The 20628-nt window shown below is 49.4% G+C and overlaps 2 protein-coding genes and 1 pseudogene across 2 annotated transcripts; 2 read left to right on the top strand and 1 right to left on the bottom strand.

Moving 5' to 3' along the window:
• The first annotated feature begins 234 nt into the window (after nt 1–234).
• LOC136541315 (putative disease resistance RPP13-like protein 3) lies at nt 235–11567 on the top strand (annotated as a pseudogene).
• A 126-nt stretch (nt 11568–11693) lies between these two features.
• Nucleotides 11694–14547, top strand: LOC136543085 (disease resistance protein RGA5-like). Its single transcript, XM_066535642.1, has 2 exons — nt 11694–12552; nt 14510–14547. The coding sequence occupies exons 1-2, from the start codon at nt 11829–11831 to the stop codon at nt 14545–14547; spliced, it is 762 nt and encodes a 253-aa protein (XP_066391739.1). The 5' UTR covers nt 11694–11828.
• Nucleotides 14548–18340: 3793 nt separating this feature from the next.
• On the bottom strand, nt 18341–19765 carry LOC136543084 (receptor-like protein kinase 5). The gene is made up of 2 exons (XM_066535640.1): nt 19524–19765; nt 18341–19367 (listed from the first exon to the last, which is right to left on the bottom strand). Exons 1-2 carry the CDS (start codon nt 19763–19765, stop codon nt 18341–18343), a joined length of 1269 nt encoding a protein of 422 aa, XP_066391737.1.
• Between the last annotated feature and the right edge of the window lie 863 nt (nt 19766–20628).

Genomic DNA, 20628 nt, shown 5'->3' with positions numbered 1-20628 from the left:
AGACGCAAGAAATAATTTAGTTTTTTTCTAAAGTTAAATAATGATATAATTATATTTTTGATCGGAGATATAATTATATGTTACTTATGTTACCTCAACAATAGCAAAAAAAAAACCAGGCAACTAAAATATAGAATAAGTGAGAAATGAAAGCTCATCATCTTTGCAGTCGTCTAGCGCCAAGAAGCAAGGTTAACGTTCTAGCTAGCTAGCAAGTGACCTTATCTTATCCCCTATAGGCTGTGGCCACCATGCCGCAATATTGTGTCGACGTGTCGTAGCATGGATATACAAAAATATCGGTACGGCAGCCATTATTCGTGTGGAGGCCAGGTGGCCGGGGCCATTCGCTGGCAATTATTGGACGTGCTTGAATTGCTACTTACAACTACAGACAATAAAGCCACCAAGACGGCAAGACATGACTTGACCAGTGCATCTCGATCTCTCGAGTCACCGCCCCCTGTTGCGAGCTTCTTCCGATCCTCTACTAGCTTAGTCAGCTCTCAGCTGGTAGAGATAGATCAGAAAGAAGCTGGCCGGCGAGATCGAGCGAGATGGCGGAGACGGTGTTGAGCATGGCGAGGTCCATGCTGGGGAGCGCCGTCAGCAAGGCCGCCGCCGCCGCCGCCGCCGAAGAGATGTGCTTGCTCATGGGGGTGCAGAAGGAGATCTGGTACGCACGTCTGTCCTTCTTCGGCGCCGTTACTTGATCGCTATCGACTTGTCTGCTGTTAATTCCTAGCTTCCTCCGGCCGTTCAACCAAAGTATTGGTCGTGCAGTGCCTGGTGACCTTTATTTGCATGGCTGGAATGCTGGATATATACGTATGTAGCGAGGCCGAGGTTTGCATTACTCTCCTAGAAAGCTCACACGTCCTAGCCAATAGAAAGCTTTTCCTTGGCCGTACGACCAGATCTCGACTGCCCCCGCACTCTAGAGTCTAGTCCAGCTCAGAAACACGCACGGGCAGCAGCAACGAGAGGCTGTGCTGCCGAGTTCAACGTCTACGATGCCCAGATCTGAGCCATGGGCCATGGACTAGGACCACCATAGCCTCAAGCTTGAGTTCCCCTTCCCCGCCGGCGAGATGGAGGTCTCCGGCTCTCTGCTAGCTTCGTCTCTCACACTGGATTGGCCGATTAGGACCGGAACTCACGTCCCAGTCTCCTTTCAGTTGCATCTCTAGGCTCAAGCTGCTTGGCCTGCTGCTACTCATCACCTCCTTACTACCTCGGGAAGGGGACAAGTTGGGTCAAATTAAAGAAACAAACGCCTAGCTAGCAATATTTTCTTACGTTCCTTCTCAGAGTAGGCTGCTTCATTCCTCTGTTTATCATTAGAGCAAGTATAATAAGAGCAAGCTAATAATACAGCCAACTTGCTGGCTGTAAGGTTTTTTTTTAGCCTTCTCTCAGTCCACCCATACAGTAATTAGCTCTTTACAGTTAATACATGGTCCACTTGTCTCTCTCATAGACTTTTTTGGTTCTTGTGCCCAAACCGGCTGTAAGCTTACAACCCGCTTCTACTCTCTCTCCTCCCTTCTCTCTTCCACCTCAGTATTTAGTCGGCTTAGAGCCTGCTATTATACTTGCTCTAAGTTCTACACAGCAGGCTGCAAGATCACCCGTGTCATCCAAATCCTACGGGGAGGTGAGAGAATTGAAGAGAGAGAAGAAAGCGAGCTGTTAGTTAACAGCCGGCTTCAAGCACAGGCAACGAGAAAAAGATGTTTTTTAATCTCTCTCTCCCAATCACATGCGTCTTTTTGCTGCTGCTATTTATTGCTTACAGTCGATTCATTAGTCTACTATTATGCGAGTTTACAGCCTGATCGGCTGGGCTTATTGCCTCATAAATAATTGTAAATTTTCAGTCAGAACAATATTTTTCTCTCACACCAAACCATCCAGCAGTGCTTCTTCACGATCCAGCAATGAACAAACCCAGCCAGACGAACAGGCTGTTAGCTGTCACTCGTTTTTTTGAGGGAAACTGGAGGGGTTGCCCCCCTACTGTCACTCGTATGCAGCTCGTTTGCAACCCGCTGCCGGTGGACTTATTATCCCTCTTATGTCGCCTTACCAAGCGAGGATATGGAACAAGTTTGCTTATTTGGATCCCTTGTCTAATTAAGTGTTGTGTAGACTCCTTCTAGAACACCAATACCGCCGTCATCCTAAGCAACATGCCAGCCCAAGCCATGGCTAGGCAATGTCGGTGCCATGCCGATCAGGATGGAAGTAATAGGAGGGAAATTAGGAAGATTTGTTAGGGAAGTTTGTTGATTAGTAGGTGCACCTAAAATATAAAGGACATTTTAGTTTGGATTGCAATCATCGAAAAGAATAAACCTCCCTGTGTAGGGCATGGGTTTCTCTTCGACGGTGGCGCCAGGCTCTTCTGTCGCTGCCGCCGTCGACCATGATTTTCCACACTACCGGAAACGTTAAATTTGCAGAGTGTTTTTGTGTTTGCCGAGCGTTTTCTCTCGGGCACTCAGCAAACAAGTTCTTTGTCGAGTGCTGCCATAAAAACACTCGGTAAACAGGTGGTTTGCCGAATGTCAAAAAAAACACTCGGCAAAGATAGGGTTTGCCTAGTGTTGTTTTTTCCACTCGGCAAAGTAAAAAATATTTTTTTCTGGGAAAGAAAGAGAAGAAAAAAAAATAAAAAAAATCTTTGCCGAGTGCCCAGATGTAGGATACTCGGCAAAGTAAAAAAATATTTTTTCTGGGAAAGAAAGAGAAGAAAAAAAATTAAAAAAAATCTTTGCCGAGTGCCTAGATCCAGGACACTCGGCAAAGTAAAAAAAATTCTGGGAAAGATAGGGTAGAAAAAAAATGAAAAAAAATATTTGCCGAGTGCCCAGATCTGGGACACTCAGTAAACGAAAAAAAAAATCCTTTTTTAACCCCAGCGCCGCGTGCTCCCCTTCTCCCCAGCGCCGCCCCCTCCCCGCGCACCTCCCTCGCGCCGCCCCCTCCTCCCTCTCGGCCCCGACGTGGCCCCGCCCTCCCCTCCTCCCTCTTCGGCGTCGGCGCGGCCTGCCCTCCCCTCCTCCCTCGCCGGTGTGGCCCGCCCTCCCCTCCTCCCTCGCCGGCGCGGTCCGCCCTCCCCTCCTCTCTCGTCGGCGCACCTCCCTCCCTCCTCCACCGCCTCCACCAGATCCGGCCCCGCCGCGTGCGGATCCGGCGACGGTGGCGCATGGGGAGGCCAGATCCGGCCCCGGCGCGGCCGCCCCCTCCTCTCCCTCTCTTCCCACCGTCGGCGCCCCTCCCCCTCCTCTCCCTCCTCTCTCTTCCCCGGCGGCGGATCCGGCGCGGCCGCCCCCTCCTCTCTCTTCCCCGGATCCGGCCCCGGCGCGGCCACCCCTCCTCTCCCTCTCTTCCCACCACCGGCGCCCCTCCCCCTCCTCTCTCTTCCCCGGCGGCGGATCCGGCATGGCCGCCCCCTCCTCTCTCTTCCCCGGCAGCGGATCCAGCGCGGCCGCCCCCTCCTCTCCCTCTCTTCCCATCGCCGGCGCCCCTCCCCCTCCTCTCTCTTCCCCGGTGGCAGATCAGGCCCGGCCGCCCCCTCCTCTCCCTATCTTCCCTGGATTTGGTGGCCGCGCCCTCCTCTCCCTCTCTTCCCCGGCGTGGCGGGTGGTGGCATGGTGGTGGTGGCTGGTGGTGGCTCGTGGCCGCCGGATCCGGGTGGCTTTTTTTTGTGGTGACTTTTTTTTATTTTTCAAAAAAAATGTTTGCCGAGTGTATTTGGGGCACTCGGCGAAGTCTTTGCCGAGTGTCCGACAAAAAACACTCGACAAAGTCTGTTTGCCGATAAAAATTCATCGAGTGTCGTTTGCCAAGTGTGACACTCGGCAAACCCTTTGCCGAGTGCCAGGGGCACTCGGCAAATCTCCTGATTCCCGTAGTGCCACTAGTTCCTCGCTATGATGTGTGTTTTATGCCTCAATCCCAATTGCTCCTACGCTCACCACTACAATCTCTTCATTGATTAGCCCACCCATGCACGTGAATGCCTTGCGCTTGGGACCACAACACCACCCTAACCAGAAATGAACTTCTGATAATACCTAGTGTGGCCTAGTGATGAGATCATAACATAAGGATATGTTAAGTCCTAGGGTAAGAGGTTCCTGACCAAAGGACCCCCCCGACCGATACCTCCTAGATTGCGCGGGGTCTCAGGGGCTACACCCCTCAGGTGCGCTCGCACGCACCTTCCGCCCAAGGACTAGGCATGACTCAAGCACATCCACAGCCTCTGCTCAGGGTCCTAGGGGCTCGCTCGAGCCCTAGGCTCCCGATCAACGACAGCGCAGGCCTGCTCCTTGGACACTCGCCTCCAACGCAGGCCATAGGCCGAGGCTAGAGCCTGGCACCCCGAGCACCCAAGGCTCGGGGAACCTTCATGCACTGCCCAAAAGGCGCAGCGTGTCATCCACTCCTCCGATAGGGTCGCGCACGGGGCATCCCAATGAGGGACACAAAGTCTCCAAGCATGACTCAAGAGCATGAGATTACACACAAAAAGTAATTTCATTTCAATGGGAACAACCTAGTTACAATACACAGCGACAAAACCCCACTCGCCGCCGGCAACCCAGCACATCCCTCCCTGAACGCTGCCCTATCGTGGCGCATGGGGAGGACATCGTGATCGAAGACCCATCTTCGGCCGTGATGTGTGGATGCTGACCTCCCTAGAGGTCCCTCAAACGCGGCCAGGGTGAAGGGCTCGGGTGAGACGAGAGGTCAGTAGGTGGACCGGCCGACCCCTCTCCCGCCACTGCACATGGTCCCTCCGAAAGATAGAGAGCGGAGGGACCGCCAGCCGACCAAGCATCGCCGAGATTCTTCCACCCTTGAGGGAGGTCGAGGCAGGTGGGGACTTGGCGGTGACCTATGAGGCAGGATCCACGGAGCTCACGGCACTTCACGAACGAACAACATCCTCCCCTGCCATCGACGGCTGGTGGAGGAGCACCTCGCCCCGCAGCGCCATGGAGCACCTCCTCCCGCATCATGTCGCCGTGGCCCCCGTTTCACTGGAATCCTTCCACTCATGAGAACGATTCGCCTGGCGAAGGGAAGGCTCACTCGAAGGGCGGTGTTGAACTCCATTGTCTCCATGGTAGTGAAGAGATGGATCTGAGGGAGAAGAGAGGTTGCCAGAGTTGGGATAGAGGCGCCGCACCATGGGGGCTCCCTTTTATAGCCTGAGACGATGTGTGCTACGAGAGGCACCAGCCCTCCGATCAACCATCAATGGCTGGGATCTGGGGCCGGCCAGGTGCCCCTTGAATCCCCATAATGTGCCCCGAGCGGTTGCGTGAAGGCAACCATGTAGTAAAGGTGGAGTTAAGCAGGGCACTTATGACCAGTCACGTCCTCGCTCCACTTCGCATCAGACGTGCCACCCACTCCGCGCATGCCTCCTCGTGGATTCGAGGGGATCCGAGTCCCCTCGAGTCCACCAGGCCACGTCAACAGCCTAGATCCGTGCACACCAAGTGCTGTGGCCTCTCCTCCATCAGATCCACACTATGTGGCGTGATATCCCGTCTCTCAGAGGATGCAGGACGGCGCGGGAGCTACCCACCTTAACTCTGCTCAAAGTCAACCACAATACCAAGGATTGTACCCTGCACACCTGCAGGATAGTACTATCAGGCCATGCCAGAAGGGTGCTTTATGACCTTCCAGGCATGTCAGAGCCCAAACAGTGTTGTAGACGCCGACATTTGCCTTACAGTGTTGTGGACGCCGTCATTTGCCCTCAGGCATGGATCCTTATGAAGGCTCACAACAACCACTACGGTCTAGAAGGAAACTCGCATCAACCACGGCAACGGGCATGCAGTCACTGTGCCGCCTGCTCCCTGTATGGCCATTGATCAGCACCCTGGTCCGTCGCGCCGCCCGCCGGGGTGGGATGGGACGTGACAACCCACTGACAATGCCAGGACATGGCATCGTCAGCGAACAGATGCCCAGCGTGGCCCTGTCAGGGTCAGCGGACATGTGCCTAGCATGGAGCTATCCCTGTCTCCGCCTGCCATGTTAGTAGGGCCTGCACAGAGGAAAAGGAAGACCCGATGTCCTTGAAGAACTTCCTTTGCCTCTCATTTTCCTCTTTTCTCTCATCTGTAATCCCTGATCTCCCTTGGCCTATAAAAGGGGAAGCAGGACACCCCACTAAGGGGATCAATCAAACACATCACAACAGAACCACTAGCATAGAACCTCAAACACATAGCTAAGCAGCGACCTAGCTCTCGGCATCTATTCGACCTTTCCATCAGAGACTTGGGACCTGTCCCTCTCTCACCCATTTGTACCCCTACTACGAACTTTCCAGTGCTAATAACACGAGCAGCAGCCACGAACGGGGTGTAGGGACATTCTGCCCAATCCAGTATAAACCTTATGTCTTTTTAGCACACCATCCGGACCAGATGCGCAATAACACAAATTTACTCATTAGTGTTTATTCGAAACACCGACAACCAGCAAAGCAAAATGGCTCTAGCTCTTATACCTTTGCCTTGAGCCCATTTTGTTTTTCTCTTTCTTCTTTTCCAAATTGGAGCACTTGATCACCACCTTTTGGTCACCTCCATCACCATGACCAACATCTAGCTCCATCACTTGGTGTGTATCAACCTATCTTTGCATTTCACTCATGACAACGGTTAGTACACTAGGTTTCATCAATTAGCCAAAATCAAACTAGGGCTTTCAACCAAGACCGGCCAAGGCCCTTAAATAGAGAGCCATGATCTCAACTAGCCGTTTGGGCATTTCAGTCGACAGTCGGACCAAGGTCTTGGGACCATCGGCCCTTTGGCCCTTGGCCCGATGCCTTGCAGCAGCCATTCCTGCGCCACCATGCGTCCCCGTGAAATATTTCGATCGTTGCCACGTGCAGTGACTCTCTGATCGTGCACTAGGATGAGCCGTTGGACCGCCAACAGTGGCACCATCGACCCTTCGTCAATCAGGGTCAGACGCCTCAGATTTCTATGTAGAGAGGATCCAGAGAGCTCTAAACCATCAGATGATGGTCCAACTCAGCTAGTCAGACCAACGCCATGGGTCCAATGCCCCTGATCCCAAGGATCCTATAGCTAGGGTCCTCTGTCGAAACTCAGGCTGCAAGGGCCGACGCCCTAGAAACACTGGGTCCAACGCTCACGCCTTCACTGCGCAGTTAGGGTAAGCCATCAGACTCAGGCTACAAGGGCTGACGCCCCTGCCAGCCAGGCTTGATGCTCCTTGATCATTCCTTTAAAGCAGAAACCTTTCTCCCTTGCTATCATGTGCTAACACAAAGGTGTATCCACACTTGTGCACGTGTGTTAGCATTTTTCAAAGCATTTAGCAAGGATTAATTAGCTGACTAGGATCTAAATGCATATGCAAAGAGTTAGAGCTCCTAGTGGCACTTGATAACCTCATCAATTATGATTCCTCCCCTCTTCATAGTACAACTATCTATCCTAAACCCAATCACATACTCTATTACATCTTGATTGGCAAACAAAAATATCCCTATCAAGTATACCTTTGCCATGAGCCCATTTTTGTTTTTCTCTTTCTTCTTTTTCAAGTTGGAGCACTTGAACTCCACCTTTTGGCTTTCACGTTGCCAAATGGATGGCCAGTCCGAGGTGATGAACTACATCATCACCATGTAACCTGCGGTGTTTGGCTGGGGATCATCCACATTCTTGGTTATAGTGGCTTCCATCGGTAGGATATTGTTACAACACCTTGTACCAGTCAGCCCTTCGTGCTACCATTCGAGGTGGTCTATGGGCGGTCACCGCTGGTGCTTGCCTTCTATTCATCGGGCACAACCAAGGTGGCGGTTACAGATTGCCAGATGACGAATAGAGATGAGTTCCTCACTGAAATACAAGAACGACTGCTCCTGGCCGAAGATGTGATGAAGCACCAACAAAACAAGAAGAGATGCTTTATGGAGTTCTCTTTAGTGATTGGGCGTGGCTTTTGCCTTCACCATTGGATGACATCTAGGATCACTCTGGCTTCATCATCCAAGCTTGGCCTCGCATCTTTGGGCCATATCAAGTCATGGAAGCTTGAATACCATCGCCTCTCACCTGTAGCTACCGAAGAAGGTCAAGATTCATGATGTGTTCCATGTCACCCTCCAAAAGAAGTGTGAGGGTGCTCCACCAACATCAATGGTCCCAGTGGTGCCCTTGTTCCATGATTGTGTGGTTCCGACGCCCAATGTGCGCGCCCGTCTCAACCGCGGCTAGTGGAAGCTCATGGTCCATTGGGAGGGTCGCACTGCAACCGATGCAACATGGGAGTCTTTGGTTGATTTCAAGGACCGCTACCCGGAGTTTTAGCTCGAGGACGAGATTTTTCTTGGGGGAGGAGGGAAGTGTTGTCAACTCATTCGTGGGCTATCAATACTGCTGTCGCCCTAAGCAACAGGCCAGCCAAAGCCGTGAGGTGATATTGGCAGCATGCCGATCAAGATGGTGGTGATGGGAGGGAAATTAGGAAGATTTGTTAGGTAAGTTTGTTTGATTAGGGGTGCACCTATATAAAATATAAAGGCACTTCAGTTTTGATTGTAATCACAAAGAGAATAAACCTTCCCATGTAGTAGGGCTTGGGTTTCCTCTTCAACGGTGGTGTCGGGTTCTTCCGCCGCCGTCAACCATGACCCTCCACTAGTTCATCGCTATCCTCTACGTTCTCTGCCTCAATCCCAATTGGTCCTATGCTCACCACTACGCTTTCCTCACTGATTAGCCCACCCATGCCGTATCACTAAGTACCTTAGGGCTTCATGAGTTTTTCCTTGCTAGCCTGAGAGAGCCAAATTGACTCATCTAACTGAGTGAGGTTCTCATTACATGCGCTAGCTAGGCCAAGCTAGGCTAGCTGAGCTAGGTTGAGAAACAAGAAAACCCTAGAACTTGCCAAATAATAGCATACCTAACAATGATACCAAACATAACCCACATAATGTCAAAATCAGTAGTACCGATTGCCTTGCTTTATCTCCATTAGAGTATATATATGGTTAAAATATATTATCCATGCTTGCTTGCTTTATCTCCACTAAGCAAACGCACAACTATACTATATCTTAATCATAAATGACGACATTAGGGAGCTCCTAATATAACTGACTAGCTATTATGTTTTTGGAATACTTATGTTTTTCCTAGAATCCAGTATCTTTTTTCACACCAAAAGAATGTCCAGCGAGCAATATTTTTTTAAGTGCAATAATAATTCAGAATCATTTTAACAAGGAAGCACAAAAATGTGAAATAGGAACGAAATTTCCCCTGATACTAACAATTCCTCCAAAAGTTGAAAAAATGTTAAATTTCTTTGTAACCTCGGTTGACTGCAGGTTCATGAAAGATGAGCTAGAAACTATGCAAGCCTTCCTCGTGGCCCCTGATGTAACAACCAAGAACAAAGATAAACTAGTGAAGGTTTGGGCAAAGCAAGTACGAGATCTGTCGTATGACATTGAAGATTGCCTTGACGAGTTCAAGGTACATGTCGGGAGCAAAAGCCTATCACAACAGATGATGAAGCTCAAAGACCGCCACCGGATTGCTGTCCAGATTCGCAATCTCAGGGCAAGAGTTGAAGAAGTGAGCAAGAGGAACACGCGCTACAACTTAATCAAGACAGAGGCATCCAACACCATGGATGAGACAGAGTCCTACTTGGAAGATATTCGCAACCATTCTGCGACCAACATTGATGAAGCACAGCTTGTTGGCTTTGACAAACCAAAGCAGGATGTGCTTAAAATGGTACAAGAAGTTCGTGCCAATGATGGACAAGCACGTGTTATCTCTGTGGTCGGCATGGGCGGTTTGGGTAAAACTACTCTTGCCAGGAAGATATATGAAAGCAAGGAAGACATTGCAAATAACTTCTCTTGTTGTGCATGGATCACTGTATCACAATCATTTGTGAAGAAAGAGCTCCTCCAAAATATGATTAGGCAACTGCTGGCTTAAGAATCGTTGAAGAACTGTTTGAAAGAACTTGAAGGGAAGGAATTGCAAATCAATGACCTTGCAAGCTACCTCATACGGGAGCTAAAGGATAGAAGGTACTTTGTTGTTCTTGATGACTTGTGGAGCATTGAAGCATGGAACTGGATTCACGGTATTGCTTTTCCAAGCACAAATAACAAAGGCAGTCGGATCATAGTAACCACACGTGATGCTGATATAGCAAATGGATGCACTTCCGATGAATCCTTTGTCTACCATCTCAAACCCCTAAAGGTAGATGATGCCATACAGTTGCTACTAAGGAAGGCACGGAAGCATCACAAAGACCTAGAAAACAATAAGAATTTGAGGGACACAGTAACACATCTGGTAGAAAAATGTGGTTGTTTACCACTGGCTATTCTCACAGTAGGAGGCATCCTTGCCAGTAAGAAGATAGAGGAGTGGGGGAAATTTTATAACCAACTCCATTCGGAGCTTGAGAACAACCCAAGCCTCGAACCTGTGCGAAGGATAGTAACTCTAAGCTACAGTCATTTGCCATCCCATCTCAAGCCATGCTTTCTATACCTAAGCATTTTTCCTGAGGACTTTGAAATTAAAAGGAGGCGTCTGGTAGATAGGTGGATTGCAGAGGGACTGGTTACTGCCAGGGGTCGAGTAACAGTTGAGGAAGTTGGAGAAAGTTACTTTCAGCAGCTAATCAGCCGAAGCATGATTCTACCAGCAAGAGTAAATATCGAAGGAGTTGTTAAGAGCTGCCGTGTTCATGATATCGTGCGTGATACAATAATCTCGATATCCAGAGAGGAGAATTTTGTTTACTTGACAGAAGACAATGTAGCTGGAGTAGTAGTTGGAGAGAAATTCCGTCATGTGGCATACCATGGCAAGAGCTGCACAAATGTTGGAGTGGATTGGAGCTGTGTGCGATCATTAACTTCCTTTGGTGAGAGACCAATGAAGCCCGCACCTTCACTTTGTTCACCGGAGTTGAGGATGTTAAGAACATTGGATCTGAAGGATGCACAGTTCAAAATTGCGCAAAAAGACATAGACAACATTGGATTATTGCGCCACTTGAAATATGTAAATGCTCAGTATGATGGTTTTGGTCATTCAAATATTTATGCATTTCCCCGATCTATCGGAAAATTACAGAGCTTGCAAGTCCTGGACCTAAGAGGTAGTTGTATTTCAGCACTACCAACTGAAGTCACTAAACTGCAGAGTCTTCGAAGCCTCCGTTGTACAAAACACATCGGGATTTATGATTTTGACCCCAGGTACCCGTTGGATTGTATGAAAAATGTATTGTGCCTGGCGCCCATCAGCCTGTTCGGGAGGCCGTATCGTATCGTGGATTATTTACTGCTGGCTGGTTTAGTGTGAGAGAAAAACACTGTTCCCGGCTGGAAATTTACGATCGTTTACGAGCAAGCGAACAGGCTGCATACTGTTCACACCCCTAGTTGATTCTGAAGACCGCAATGAAATGATTGCTGAGGCACACTTGGTCTTCTCTTATCCAGAAGTACCAGGTGTGCGGGTGCCAAGAGGAATCGGCAACCTAAAAGTGCTGCAGATCCTAGAGGTTGTGGATCTCACGGGCACTAGTACGAAAGCAATTGAAGAGTTGGGTGAACTAAGTCAGCTAAGAAAATTAAGCGTGACGACAAGAGGGGCAGCAAAGGGAAAATGCACGGCCTTTTGCAAAGCCCTTGTGAAGCTTGTCTCTCTCCGCTCTGTCCACGTGGATAGTGATTATTGCGCCTGGCGCCCATAATGTTCACACCCCTAGTTGATTCTGAAGTCCGCAATAAAATGATTGCTGAGGCACACTTGGTCTTCTCTATGCCTTTCTCTTATCTAGAAGTACCAGGTGTGCGGGTGCCAAGAGGAATCGGCAACCTAAAAGTGCTGCAGATCCTAGAGGTTGTGGATCTCAAGGGCACTAGTACGAAAGCAATTGAAGAGTTGGGTGAACTAAGTCAGCTAAGAAAATTAAGGGTGACGACATTTGGGGCAGCAAAGGGAAAATGCACGGCCTTTTGCAAAGCCCTTGTGAAGCTTGTCTCTCTCCGCTCTGTCCACGTGGATAGTAATTTTAATTTTGATGGTTGGGGAACACGGCTAGGTTCTCCTCTCTCCCCTCCCCCGCTGCTAAGGTGCCTAAAGTTGATTGGAGAGCTGCAGGTGACACCCGCTTGGTTTGGGAGTCTTACACAGTTGGTGAAGATTTACTTACGACACAGCAACCTAAAGGACCTGCAGATACTTGGGGCACTGCCCCAGCTTATGCTCCTTCAGCTAATTGATTATGCATATACTGGGGAGAAACTAACATTCAGAACTGGAGCATTCCCAAGTCTCAGGAAACTTGTTTCTCAAGAATATGAATATATATTGATTATGCATATTCCCTTGAGAGTTAAGTTTTGTTTTGTAGACCCATTTGTAGCCTACTGTTTTGGCTCCTTTAGGAATTATTTTCAAATCCCAAACTTTATTGGCATTCATATATTTCATTTCATCTTCCATGGCCTCAAGCCACTTTGATAAATGATCACTTCTTATGGCTTCTTCAAATGAGGTGGGATGGTCCTCCATTTGAAATTTCTCAGTATTGTACACTTCATAATCAGCAGGAACAACTGATTTTCTAACTCTTTAAGACCTTCTAGGAGCCTCCATATTTGGCACATCTTCTGTTTGAGGCTGTTGTTGCCCCCCCTCATGTGTGGCACTTGGTTCTATAGGATCCTGAAGAACAGGTTCCTCATCGTTATTCATTGTTGCCATAGGCAAAATAACAACAGGTGCTGGCACCACAGTATCGTGTACTATCGGTGCAGCGATAGCAGGTAGTGAGAAAAATAGGTCATGAATCATCGGAGTGGGCGCATACACCCGCTTCCCTTCAAGGTCAATTTCTCGAGCTACCATGCTCCCCCTTATCATTTCATCCTCTAGGAAGACAGTGTGTCTCGTTTTTACAAACTTTGTATATCTGTCTGGACAGTAGAAACGAAAACCTTTTGACTTTTCTGGGTAGCCAATGAAATGGCAACCTACTGTTTTAGGATCTAGCTTCCCAATGTTTGGGTTAAATACTTTAGCCTCAGCGGGACTCCCCCACACACGTAAGTGGTTTAGTGAGGGTACTCTTCCAGTCCACAACTCATACGGTATTTTAGGCACCAACTTACTTGGTACTCTATTGAGAATATGAATGGCGATCCACAGGCTCAACGGTAAGGTGGAGTAACTTATCATACTGCGCACCATATCCATCAGGGTACGATTGCGCCTTTTAGCTACTCCATTCTGTTGAGGTTCGCCCAGTGTAGAATACTGGGCTACTATGCCATTCTCCTGTAAGAACCTTGCAAAAGGTCCAGGAACTTGGCCATATGGGGTATGCCAACCGTAGTAATCCCCCCACGGTCAGACCTGACTATCTTAATCTTTAAATTGTGTTGGTTTTCAACTTCTGCCTTAAATATCTTAAATTTATCCAATGCTTTTGTTCATTCTTTGAATGGATAAATATAGCCATAACAGGAGTAATCATCTGTGAATGTCATGAATGAATCATAACTATCCACACTCTTTACAGAAAATAGACCACAGATGTCTGTGTGAATAATCTGTAGAATTCCTGCACTTTGTTTGGCATCTTTCTTAATTTTCTTTACATACTTTCCTTTAATGCATTATCTGCATTGTTCTAAATCCGAGAGCTCTAATGGAGGAAGAATATCATTCTTAACTTGTCTTTCTATTCTCTCCCTCGAAATATGGCCTAAACGACAGTGCCATAATTTTGACAATGCATCGTGAGCTATCTTTCGTTTTCTGTTTACATCCGCAGACGAGGATACATTCACATTGTCGCACGCAACGTTCCCATCATCGCATACAGCATTCACATCATCACGTAGTGACAACAGATAAAGCTCATTTTGTAAGATAGCAAGACCAACACATGCATTATTAAATGTTATCTTACATTTACCATTTCCAAAATGGCAATCATATCCATCATTATCCAAGCATGAAACACTAATCAAGTTTCTCTGTAACGAGGGAACATAAAGAACATCTCTGAGTATAAGTTTGAAACCATCAGCAAGCTCTAGAGAAAGATCGCCAATGGCTTCAACTTCTACTCGGACTTCATTTGCTACTTTAACGTGTCTTTCGCTTCTTTCCGTAGTCCTCGTCGAATGGAATCCCTATAGAGAATTAGCAATATGAACAGTTGCACCTAAGTCAATCCACCAAGTAGATTTCAAATACTGTACATACAGGGATTTATTTATGAACGTAATAATGTTCTCACCTTTCTTTGCCATGATCATCTTTAAGTAATCGGGACAATTTTTCTTATAATGTCCCATCTTCTTGCAATAGAGAGACTGGTCTTTCTCTACTGTGAACTGATTCTGCTGAGGCTTATGCAGCATGGGACCCTTTCCCTTTGACTTTGAGGAGAAGTTAGCATTATTATTTTGTTTCTTGTTGTCTTTTAGATAATTGATAGTGCCACCATTGGTAGCTTTCATTCTCTCCTCCTCTTGCACACACATAGCCATGAGCCTTTCTAAGTCCCACTATCTCGGGTTGAATATTGTAGTTGACAACAAAAGTGTCAAACTCTTTTGGCAAGGAAGCAAAAATCAGATGGATAAGAAACTCATCTTTGAGAGCTAGATCCATTGGTTTTAGCTTGGATGTCAGATTGCTCATCCTTAGTATGTGCTCTCTTATGCCACCGTTATCAGAGTACCTCTCTGTCACCAGCTGTTTTATCAGCTGGGTAGCATATGTCTTTGAAGAGCCAGTAAACTGACTCTTTATTCTATCAAGGTACTCGGTGATGGTGTCACACTCTGGGATTGAGCCCACAATTGCAGGCTCAATCGTGTTCTTTATCACAGCCAAATATTTTTTGTTAGCAGTGACCCATTTCCTATGCTCAAGGACGTAGGACATCTTTAGGGATGCAAAATCCCTCTCTATGGTTGCTCAAGCAGCATCAGCCTCGTTTGTCTCCCTCACCGGTGCCATAGGCTCAGTGGGACACGGTGAGGTGACTACCCAGTCCACCTTAGCCAAAATGAAGGCTAGGTCTATCTTTTTCTTCTACTCTGTGTAGTTATCACCTTTGAGAGTGTGGATCTCTTTGATACAACCCATCAAGTTGTATCGCCTGAAAACACAATTCATATAGAGTGAGAACATAAATAATAACAATAACAATTGCATACCTTAGTTCCAACGTTGGTCAAAATTAAAACATACAATTGTCCTCTACACCAATTCTACATCACCGTTGGGCAGAAATAGAATTAATGCATGACAAAATCATTATAATATTGCCATTAATCAACGTTGGTCAGAATAATAACAATATTATAATAAACTAAAACATATCCTTTTTTTCAAAATTAATTTCTCCCGTTGGTTCGAATTTAATAACGAAAATAACAACTTTAAATACGCAGCGGAAAAAATGAACTCATTTTCTTGAATTTTACCCACAGGGAAAAAATACTTTTTCTATTTTCTTTTGAGCCCATTTCCATTTTTTATTTTTTCTGGAAAAAGAAAAAACAAAAATCGGCTCGTGGGCTCATTGTGACTTTCTGGGCCCAAAAACCGGCAAAAGCCGGCTTGGCCCACCTCTCCGCACGCGCAGGCCGCACCCAGGCCGCAACGTGGGCCTGGGCCGGCAAAGCTCTGCGCGCCCGCGTGCCCGCCTGGGCCGCGATGCGGCCCGTGCATCTGGTGTCGTTGGATCCGATCGAATGGCTGCGCGGCGTCTTCGGGTGAACAAACCCCCCCCCCCGACCACGTTGGCCAAAACCCTAATGGCCATTCGGCCTTCTCCTCTCCCTTCCCTCTCTTAGCCGAGCGAGCCCGAGCGACGAGCAACGACGGCAAGAGCGAGCAGAGAGCCCCGGCGCCATCACCGGCCCCCTCGCCGGCGTGCGCGCTCCCCAGCGGGTGAGCGCGCCACTGTCGAGCGGCCTGGCCACGGCGCCCCTGTGGCCTGAGTCCGGCGAGCAGCTCCCCCCGGGCTCGGCCTTCTTCTCCCCGTGCACCATTCTGCACGACGGCGAGGTAATCCCTCTGGGTCTCCCTCTTCCCCTTTTTTCCTTCTTTGGTTCTTGTTTGCTCTTCTCGGTTTTGACCGATTGGGATGGGAATTAGGGTTAACTGTGTTAGGGTTAGGGTTTCGGGATTGGCACTGTTTATCTTCCCTAGAGGGACTCTACGGTTTTAGGGTTCGGCATCGTGTGCCGAGCCCTCCTTGTCTTTCTTTTACCCAGTTAGGGTTTGGGTTAGGATAAACCCTCTTCTTTTCTCATTTCCTTAACCCAGTTAGGGTTAGGGTTCAACCGAACCCTTTGTTCTTATTCGATCCACACTGGATCTAACATTCTACTTTCTTTTCTAATCGGTTTACCCGTTCTGGATCTAAAACCCTAGAAACCGATGGCTCTGATACCATTGTTAGACTTATAGGATCACTAGGAGTAGATCTAGCCGGGGTGCTTGATGAATCAAAGACCTAGAACACGTTATAATGCAACGAGAGAGAAACAGAGAGGGGTGGATGAGGGCTGACGAACCTGACACCGCGGAGGGGGATGATCTAGAGGCCGCCATCGGGTTCGTTGGTGAATTCTGCGCACGGGCAGCGACGGTTGGGGAAGACGGGTCGGAGATGCGGTGCCGGCGGTGAAGATCGATGGCGGCGCAGTGTAGTGGTGGAGGTACTTCCCGTCACTGGCTGCGCCCCTCACTTACATCGGGTTTTGGGTTTGTCAGTGGGGAGCTCGGCTCAGGCAAACCTCGTGATAAGAGTCGCCGGCCCCCACCTCTTTTTAAGCGCAGGGTGACAGGGGTCCTCCAGCCATGGTGGGCTGGGCGCCCCCGATCAGGACGCGAATCAAAGGCCCAACTGGGCCGTTGGGTCCAGTTAGGATTAGAGATCAATCTAACGTTAGCACCTTGCCTATACCAATTCGTGCCTAACCGAGTGAGGAGACGACAAACAGTAAGGCAAGGATTCACCAACAGAGCATGGGTTCGCAGCATCTGTGGAGGTTTATCGCTGCAAGCTCTCACTGAATATCTTCACCTTGGGGGCACGGTGAGCAACATACATCTGACCGAGCAACCGGACAAGACAGTATGGAGGTGGACTCAAGATGGCAAAGACTTGGCCAAGTCTGCATACAACATGCTACATGCTCCTGCAATTCCTTTCTTGGGACACAGACTCATATGGAAGACTTGGGCTCCATTGAGGATCAAGATCTTTCTGTGGCTCGCCTTCAAGCGCAGGCATTGGACGAGCGACCAAAGGGCCAGGCATGGGCTGGAAGCAAGAGAGATGCGCTACCTATGTGATCAGGAAAGGGAGACCATCGACCACATCCTCGCCACTTGCCCATTCACCAGAGAGCTGTGGTACTTCATCCTGCAGGCCCTGGGGAAGAAACCGCTTCCTCAAGCAGCAAACTTGACACTGCGTTGGTGGAGGTGCCTGCGATCACTGCATGACGGAGACCGAAGATCAGGCATGGACACCCTATTTGCTCCAGTCTCTTGGCATGTGTGGAAGGAACGGAACGCCAGGTGCTTCCGGGATGCTACAGCCACTGTGAGCGAGCATCTCCAACTTATCAAGGCGGAAGCTGATCGTTGGATTGAAGCCGGAGCTACAAAGCTGGCATTGTTGGCTGAGTCTTAGCTTTGTTGGATCATGCAGGGATCCCGGGTTGTTCTAGTTCAAAATGTAGCCACTTGTGGAAACTTTAGCCGGTAACGGCACTCTTGTACTATATACTTCACTCCTTCTAATGCAACGATATGCACACTCGTGCGTATTCGGAAAAAAAATTAATCAGACGACCACAAATCTTATCGGTCTAATTAAGTCGTAGCTCCAATACAAGTTTAGAATACCGACTAAGATAACGAATCAGGATTAATCAGACGGCTGGGAAGCTTCTAATTTCCTGGATTACTGCGTGGTTTCCCATTGGCATAGCAGTGATTCAGACGGAACTTGGATCTAGATAAGACCCGAAACCAAGTTTCTTTGATCCAAAAATATAATTTTGAGAACAGTGGAATCTAGATGACATCATTGCCAAGTCGGAGAACTACTCATGAATTTTACTCCCATCACCAAAACTGCCCGGTATTGGGCCGGAGAACTGGTTGTTGTCGACCGTGAGTTTCTCGAGCGCAACTGATCTAAGCATCACGAACATAAGCTAGCTGCCACTGAATTGATTGTTGCCTAAGCGCAATGTCACAAGGTTGCTAGACATCATGGCTGGAAGACTCCCGGTGAGCTGGTTACTCTGTAGTGACAAGTAATAAAGCTGCGGTGCCATCCACAAATCTTCTGGAACATCTCCGGAGAGATTGTTATCATCTAGAGCCACGTATCGCACAATTGGGCAGTTTGCGAGGCCTGCCGGGATAGAGCCGTTCAACTGGTTGCCATTGGCAGTGAGGTACCTGAACTGGCCTCTGGCGCACAGACCTTCCGGGATGGTGCCGGTGAGCTTGTTGTAATCAGCCTCGACATAATGCAAGCCCGAGTGCTTTCCGAGGTCCGGAGGGAGTGTGCCAGTAAACCTGTTATTGGCAAGCATCAATACTAACAGTGACGGCAACTGGCCGATGCTCACTGGTATCTCACCAGAGAAGTTGTTGCTGGAGAGGAACAGCAGTGTGAGGTTCTTCAAGGTCCCAAAGACTTCCGGGATGGCTCCAGTAAGCTTATAATTCTCCGAAAGGTCGATATACATTAAGCTCATCGCGGAGAAGTCATTAAACACCATGTCGCCGGTGAAGTTGTTCCCGTTCAGATACAGTCCTTGCAACTTGCTGAGCCTCCAAACTGCCACAGGTATGCTTCCGTTCAACATGTTATTGGATACTTTCAGTACCTCCAGCTGCTTCATCTCAAGCACATGGCTCGGGAAGTCGCCGACGAGGTTGCACTGCAATGCCCAGAGGCTGACTAGGTTGGTGAGGTTCTTGAACGACGCCGGCAGCTCGCCCGCAAGGAACGTGTTCTCGGCCAGCCCCAGGGTCCGAAGCCTCGTCTGCGCGCCGAGACTCACCGGGATGGTATCGGTGAAGTTGTTCTGGAACAGGTCGAGGTACCGGAGCGAAACGCAGCGGTAGAGCGTGGTCGGAAACGCGCCGGAGATGCTGTTGTTGGAGACATCGAGGTAGGTCAGGGCCGTGAGGCCCCCGATGGCGGCCTCAGGGAAGGGACCTGCCAGGCTGGTGCTCAAGGGCGGAGCTAGAGCAAATTCAAAGGAGATGCCCTTGCCTCGTGGGTGTGTAGATTTTTACCGTGAGGGTGCGAATATGGTAAAAATTTGGACGCTATCACTATTTTTTCAATTTTTTGTGGGTGCGGGCGCACCCACGGCTCACTATATGGATCCGCCCCTGCTGGCGCTGGCGAGCGTGAGGTTGGTGACGCGCCCGGCCTTGTCGCACCTGACGAATTTCCAGGTGCAGGGCGTGCCCGGGGATGAGGCGTTCCATGTCCGGAGCACGGGCGGGTCGCCCCACACGCTCTTGACCCGGAGCAGCAGCTGCGCGTCGTCCACCGACTGGGACTGCGCCTCGGCCACGCGGCACACAAGGCTGCAGAGACGCAGCGCGAGCAGCATGAGAAAGTAGGTGCGCGCGCGGGTACACTCGGCGCGGTGGTGCCATTGTACGTCTGCGCCGGCTTCGTAGCGTTGGCGTTTGCTTGTGCTGACTGCTGACTTGTGCTGCGCACGGCCGCGGAGCACTGTTGGCAGCCGATGGCGACAGGGAGGCCGATTTGTAAGCTGAGTGTCGGTGTTTTAAGCAAACACTAACGAGTAAATTTTTAATATTGCGCGTCTGACCCGGATGGTGTGCTAAGAGGACATAAAGATTATACTTGTTCGGGCCGAACGTCCCTACGTCTAGTTTCGGGCTGCTCGTGTTACCAGAACTGAGTTTGTAGTAGGGGTTTACAAACTGGCGAGAGAGGGAGGAGCTCCCAAGTCTCTGTGGTTCGATTGCTCGATGTTTCTACTGCTCGATCTATCGGTCGATCGATCTCTCTCTGAATGGTGTCCCGCCTTCCCTTTTATAGACCAAAGGGAGAGAACAGGATACCAGAGACCGAGAGAAGGGAAGAGGGAAAAAAGAAAGAGAAATTACGGCTCCCAGGGGTGTGCCGTCCTCCTCTTCGCGTGGGTCCCGCTGACCCTGTAGATCGTGGTGGCAGCGGCGTTGCACCGGGGTCCTGTTGGCCGCTGCAGCATATGTGCGGGCGTCGTGCGCCGTTTTTGTCTTGCATCCCATCCGAGCGGACGGAATGGTCAAAGGGTCCCCTGACAGAGGCCATACGGGGGGCTGGTGGTACAGTGCCAGTCAACTGACGCCGGTCGACTAATGGTGGACGGTGGTCAGGCAGGAAGTTGGCAGCACAGTGTTGGCCTGATGACGCGGTGGGCGACGTGAGTCTCCCTTCATGACCTGATGCGTCCGCCAGTCG

This window comes from Miscanthus floridulus, chromosome 3, assembly GCF_019320115.1.
Source record: "Miscanthus floridulus cultivar M001 chromosome 3, ASM1932011v1, whole genome shotgun sequence".
In the NCBI taxonomy this organism is placed as follows: Eukaryota; Viridiplantae; Streptophyta; class Magnoliopsida; order Poales; family Poaceae; genus Miscanthus; species Miscanthus floridulus.
The sequence above is the reverse complement of the archived record's forward strand: the minus strand, read 5'-3'. Positions and strand labels throughout refer to the sequence as shown.

What these genes read in the sequence shown, in the direction of transcription:
- LOC136543085 (XM_066535642.1), top strand. Translation starts at nt 11,829, where the DNA reads ATGTTCACACCCCTAGTTGATTCTGAAGTCCGCAATAAAATGATTGCT. An exon ending in TTTTCAAATCCCAAACTTTA is followed by an intron (nt 12,553 to 14,509) that starts TTGGCATTCATA and finishes AGGCTTATGCAG; the next exon opens with CATGGGACCCTTTCCCTTTG.
- LOC136543084 (XM_066535640.1), bottom strand. Translation starts at nt 19,765, where the DNA reads ATGCTGCTCGCGCTGCGTCTCTGCAGCCTTGTGTGCCGCGTGGCCGAG. An exon ending in AGCAGGGGCGGATCCATATA is followed by an intron (nt 19,368 to 19,523) that starts GTGAGCCGTGGG and finishes CTTGAGCACCAG; the next exon opens with CCTGGCAGGTCCCTTCCCTG.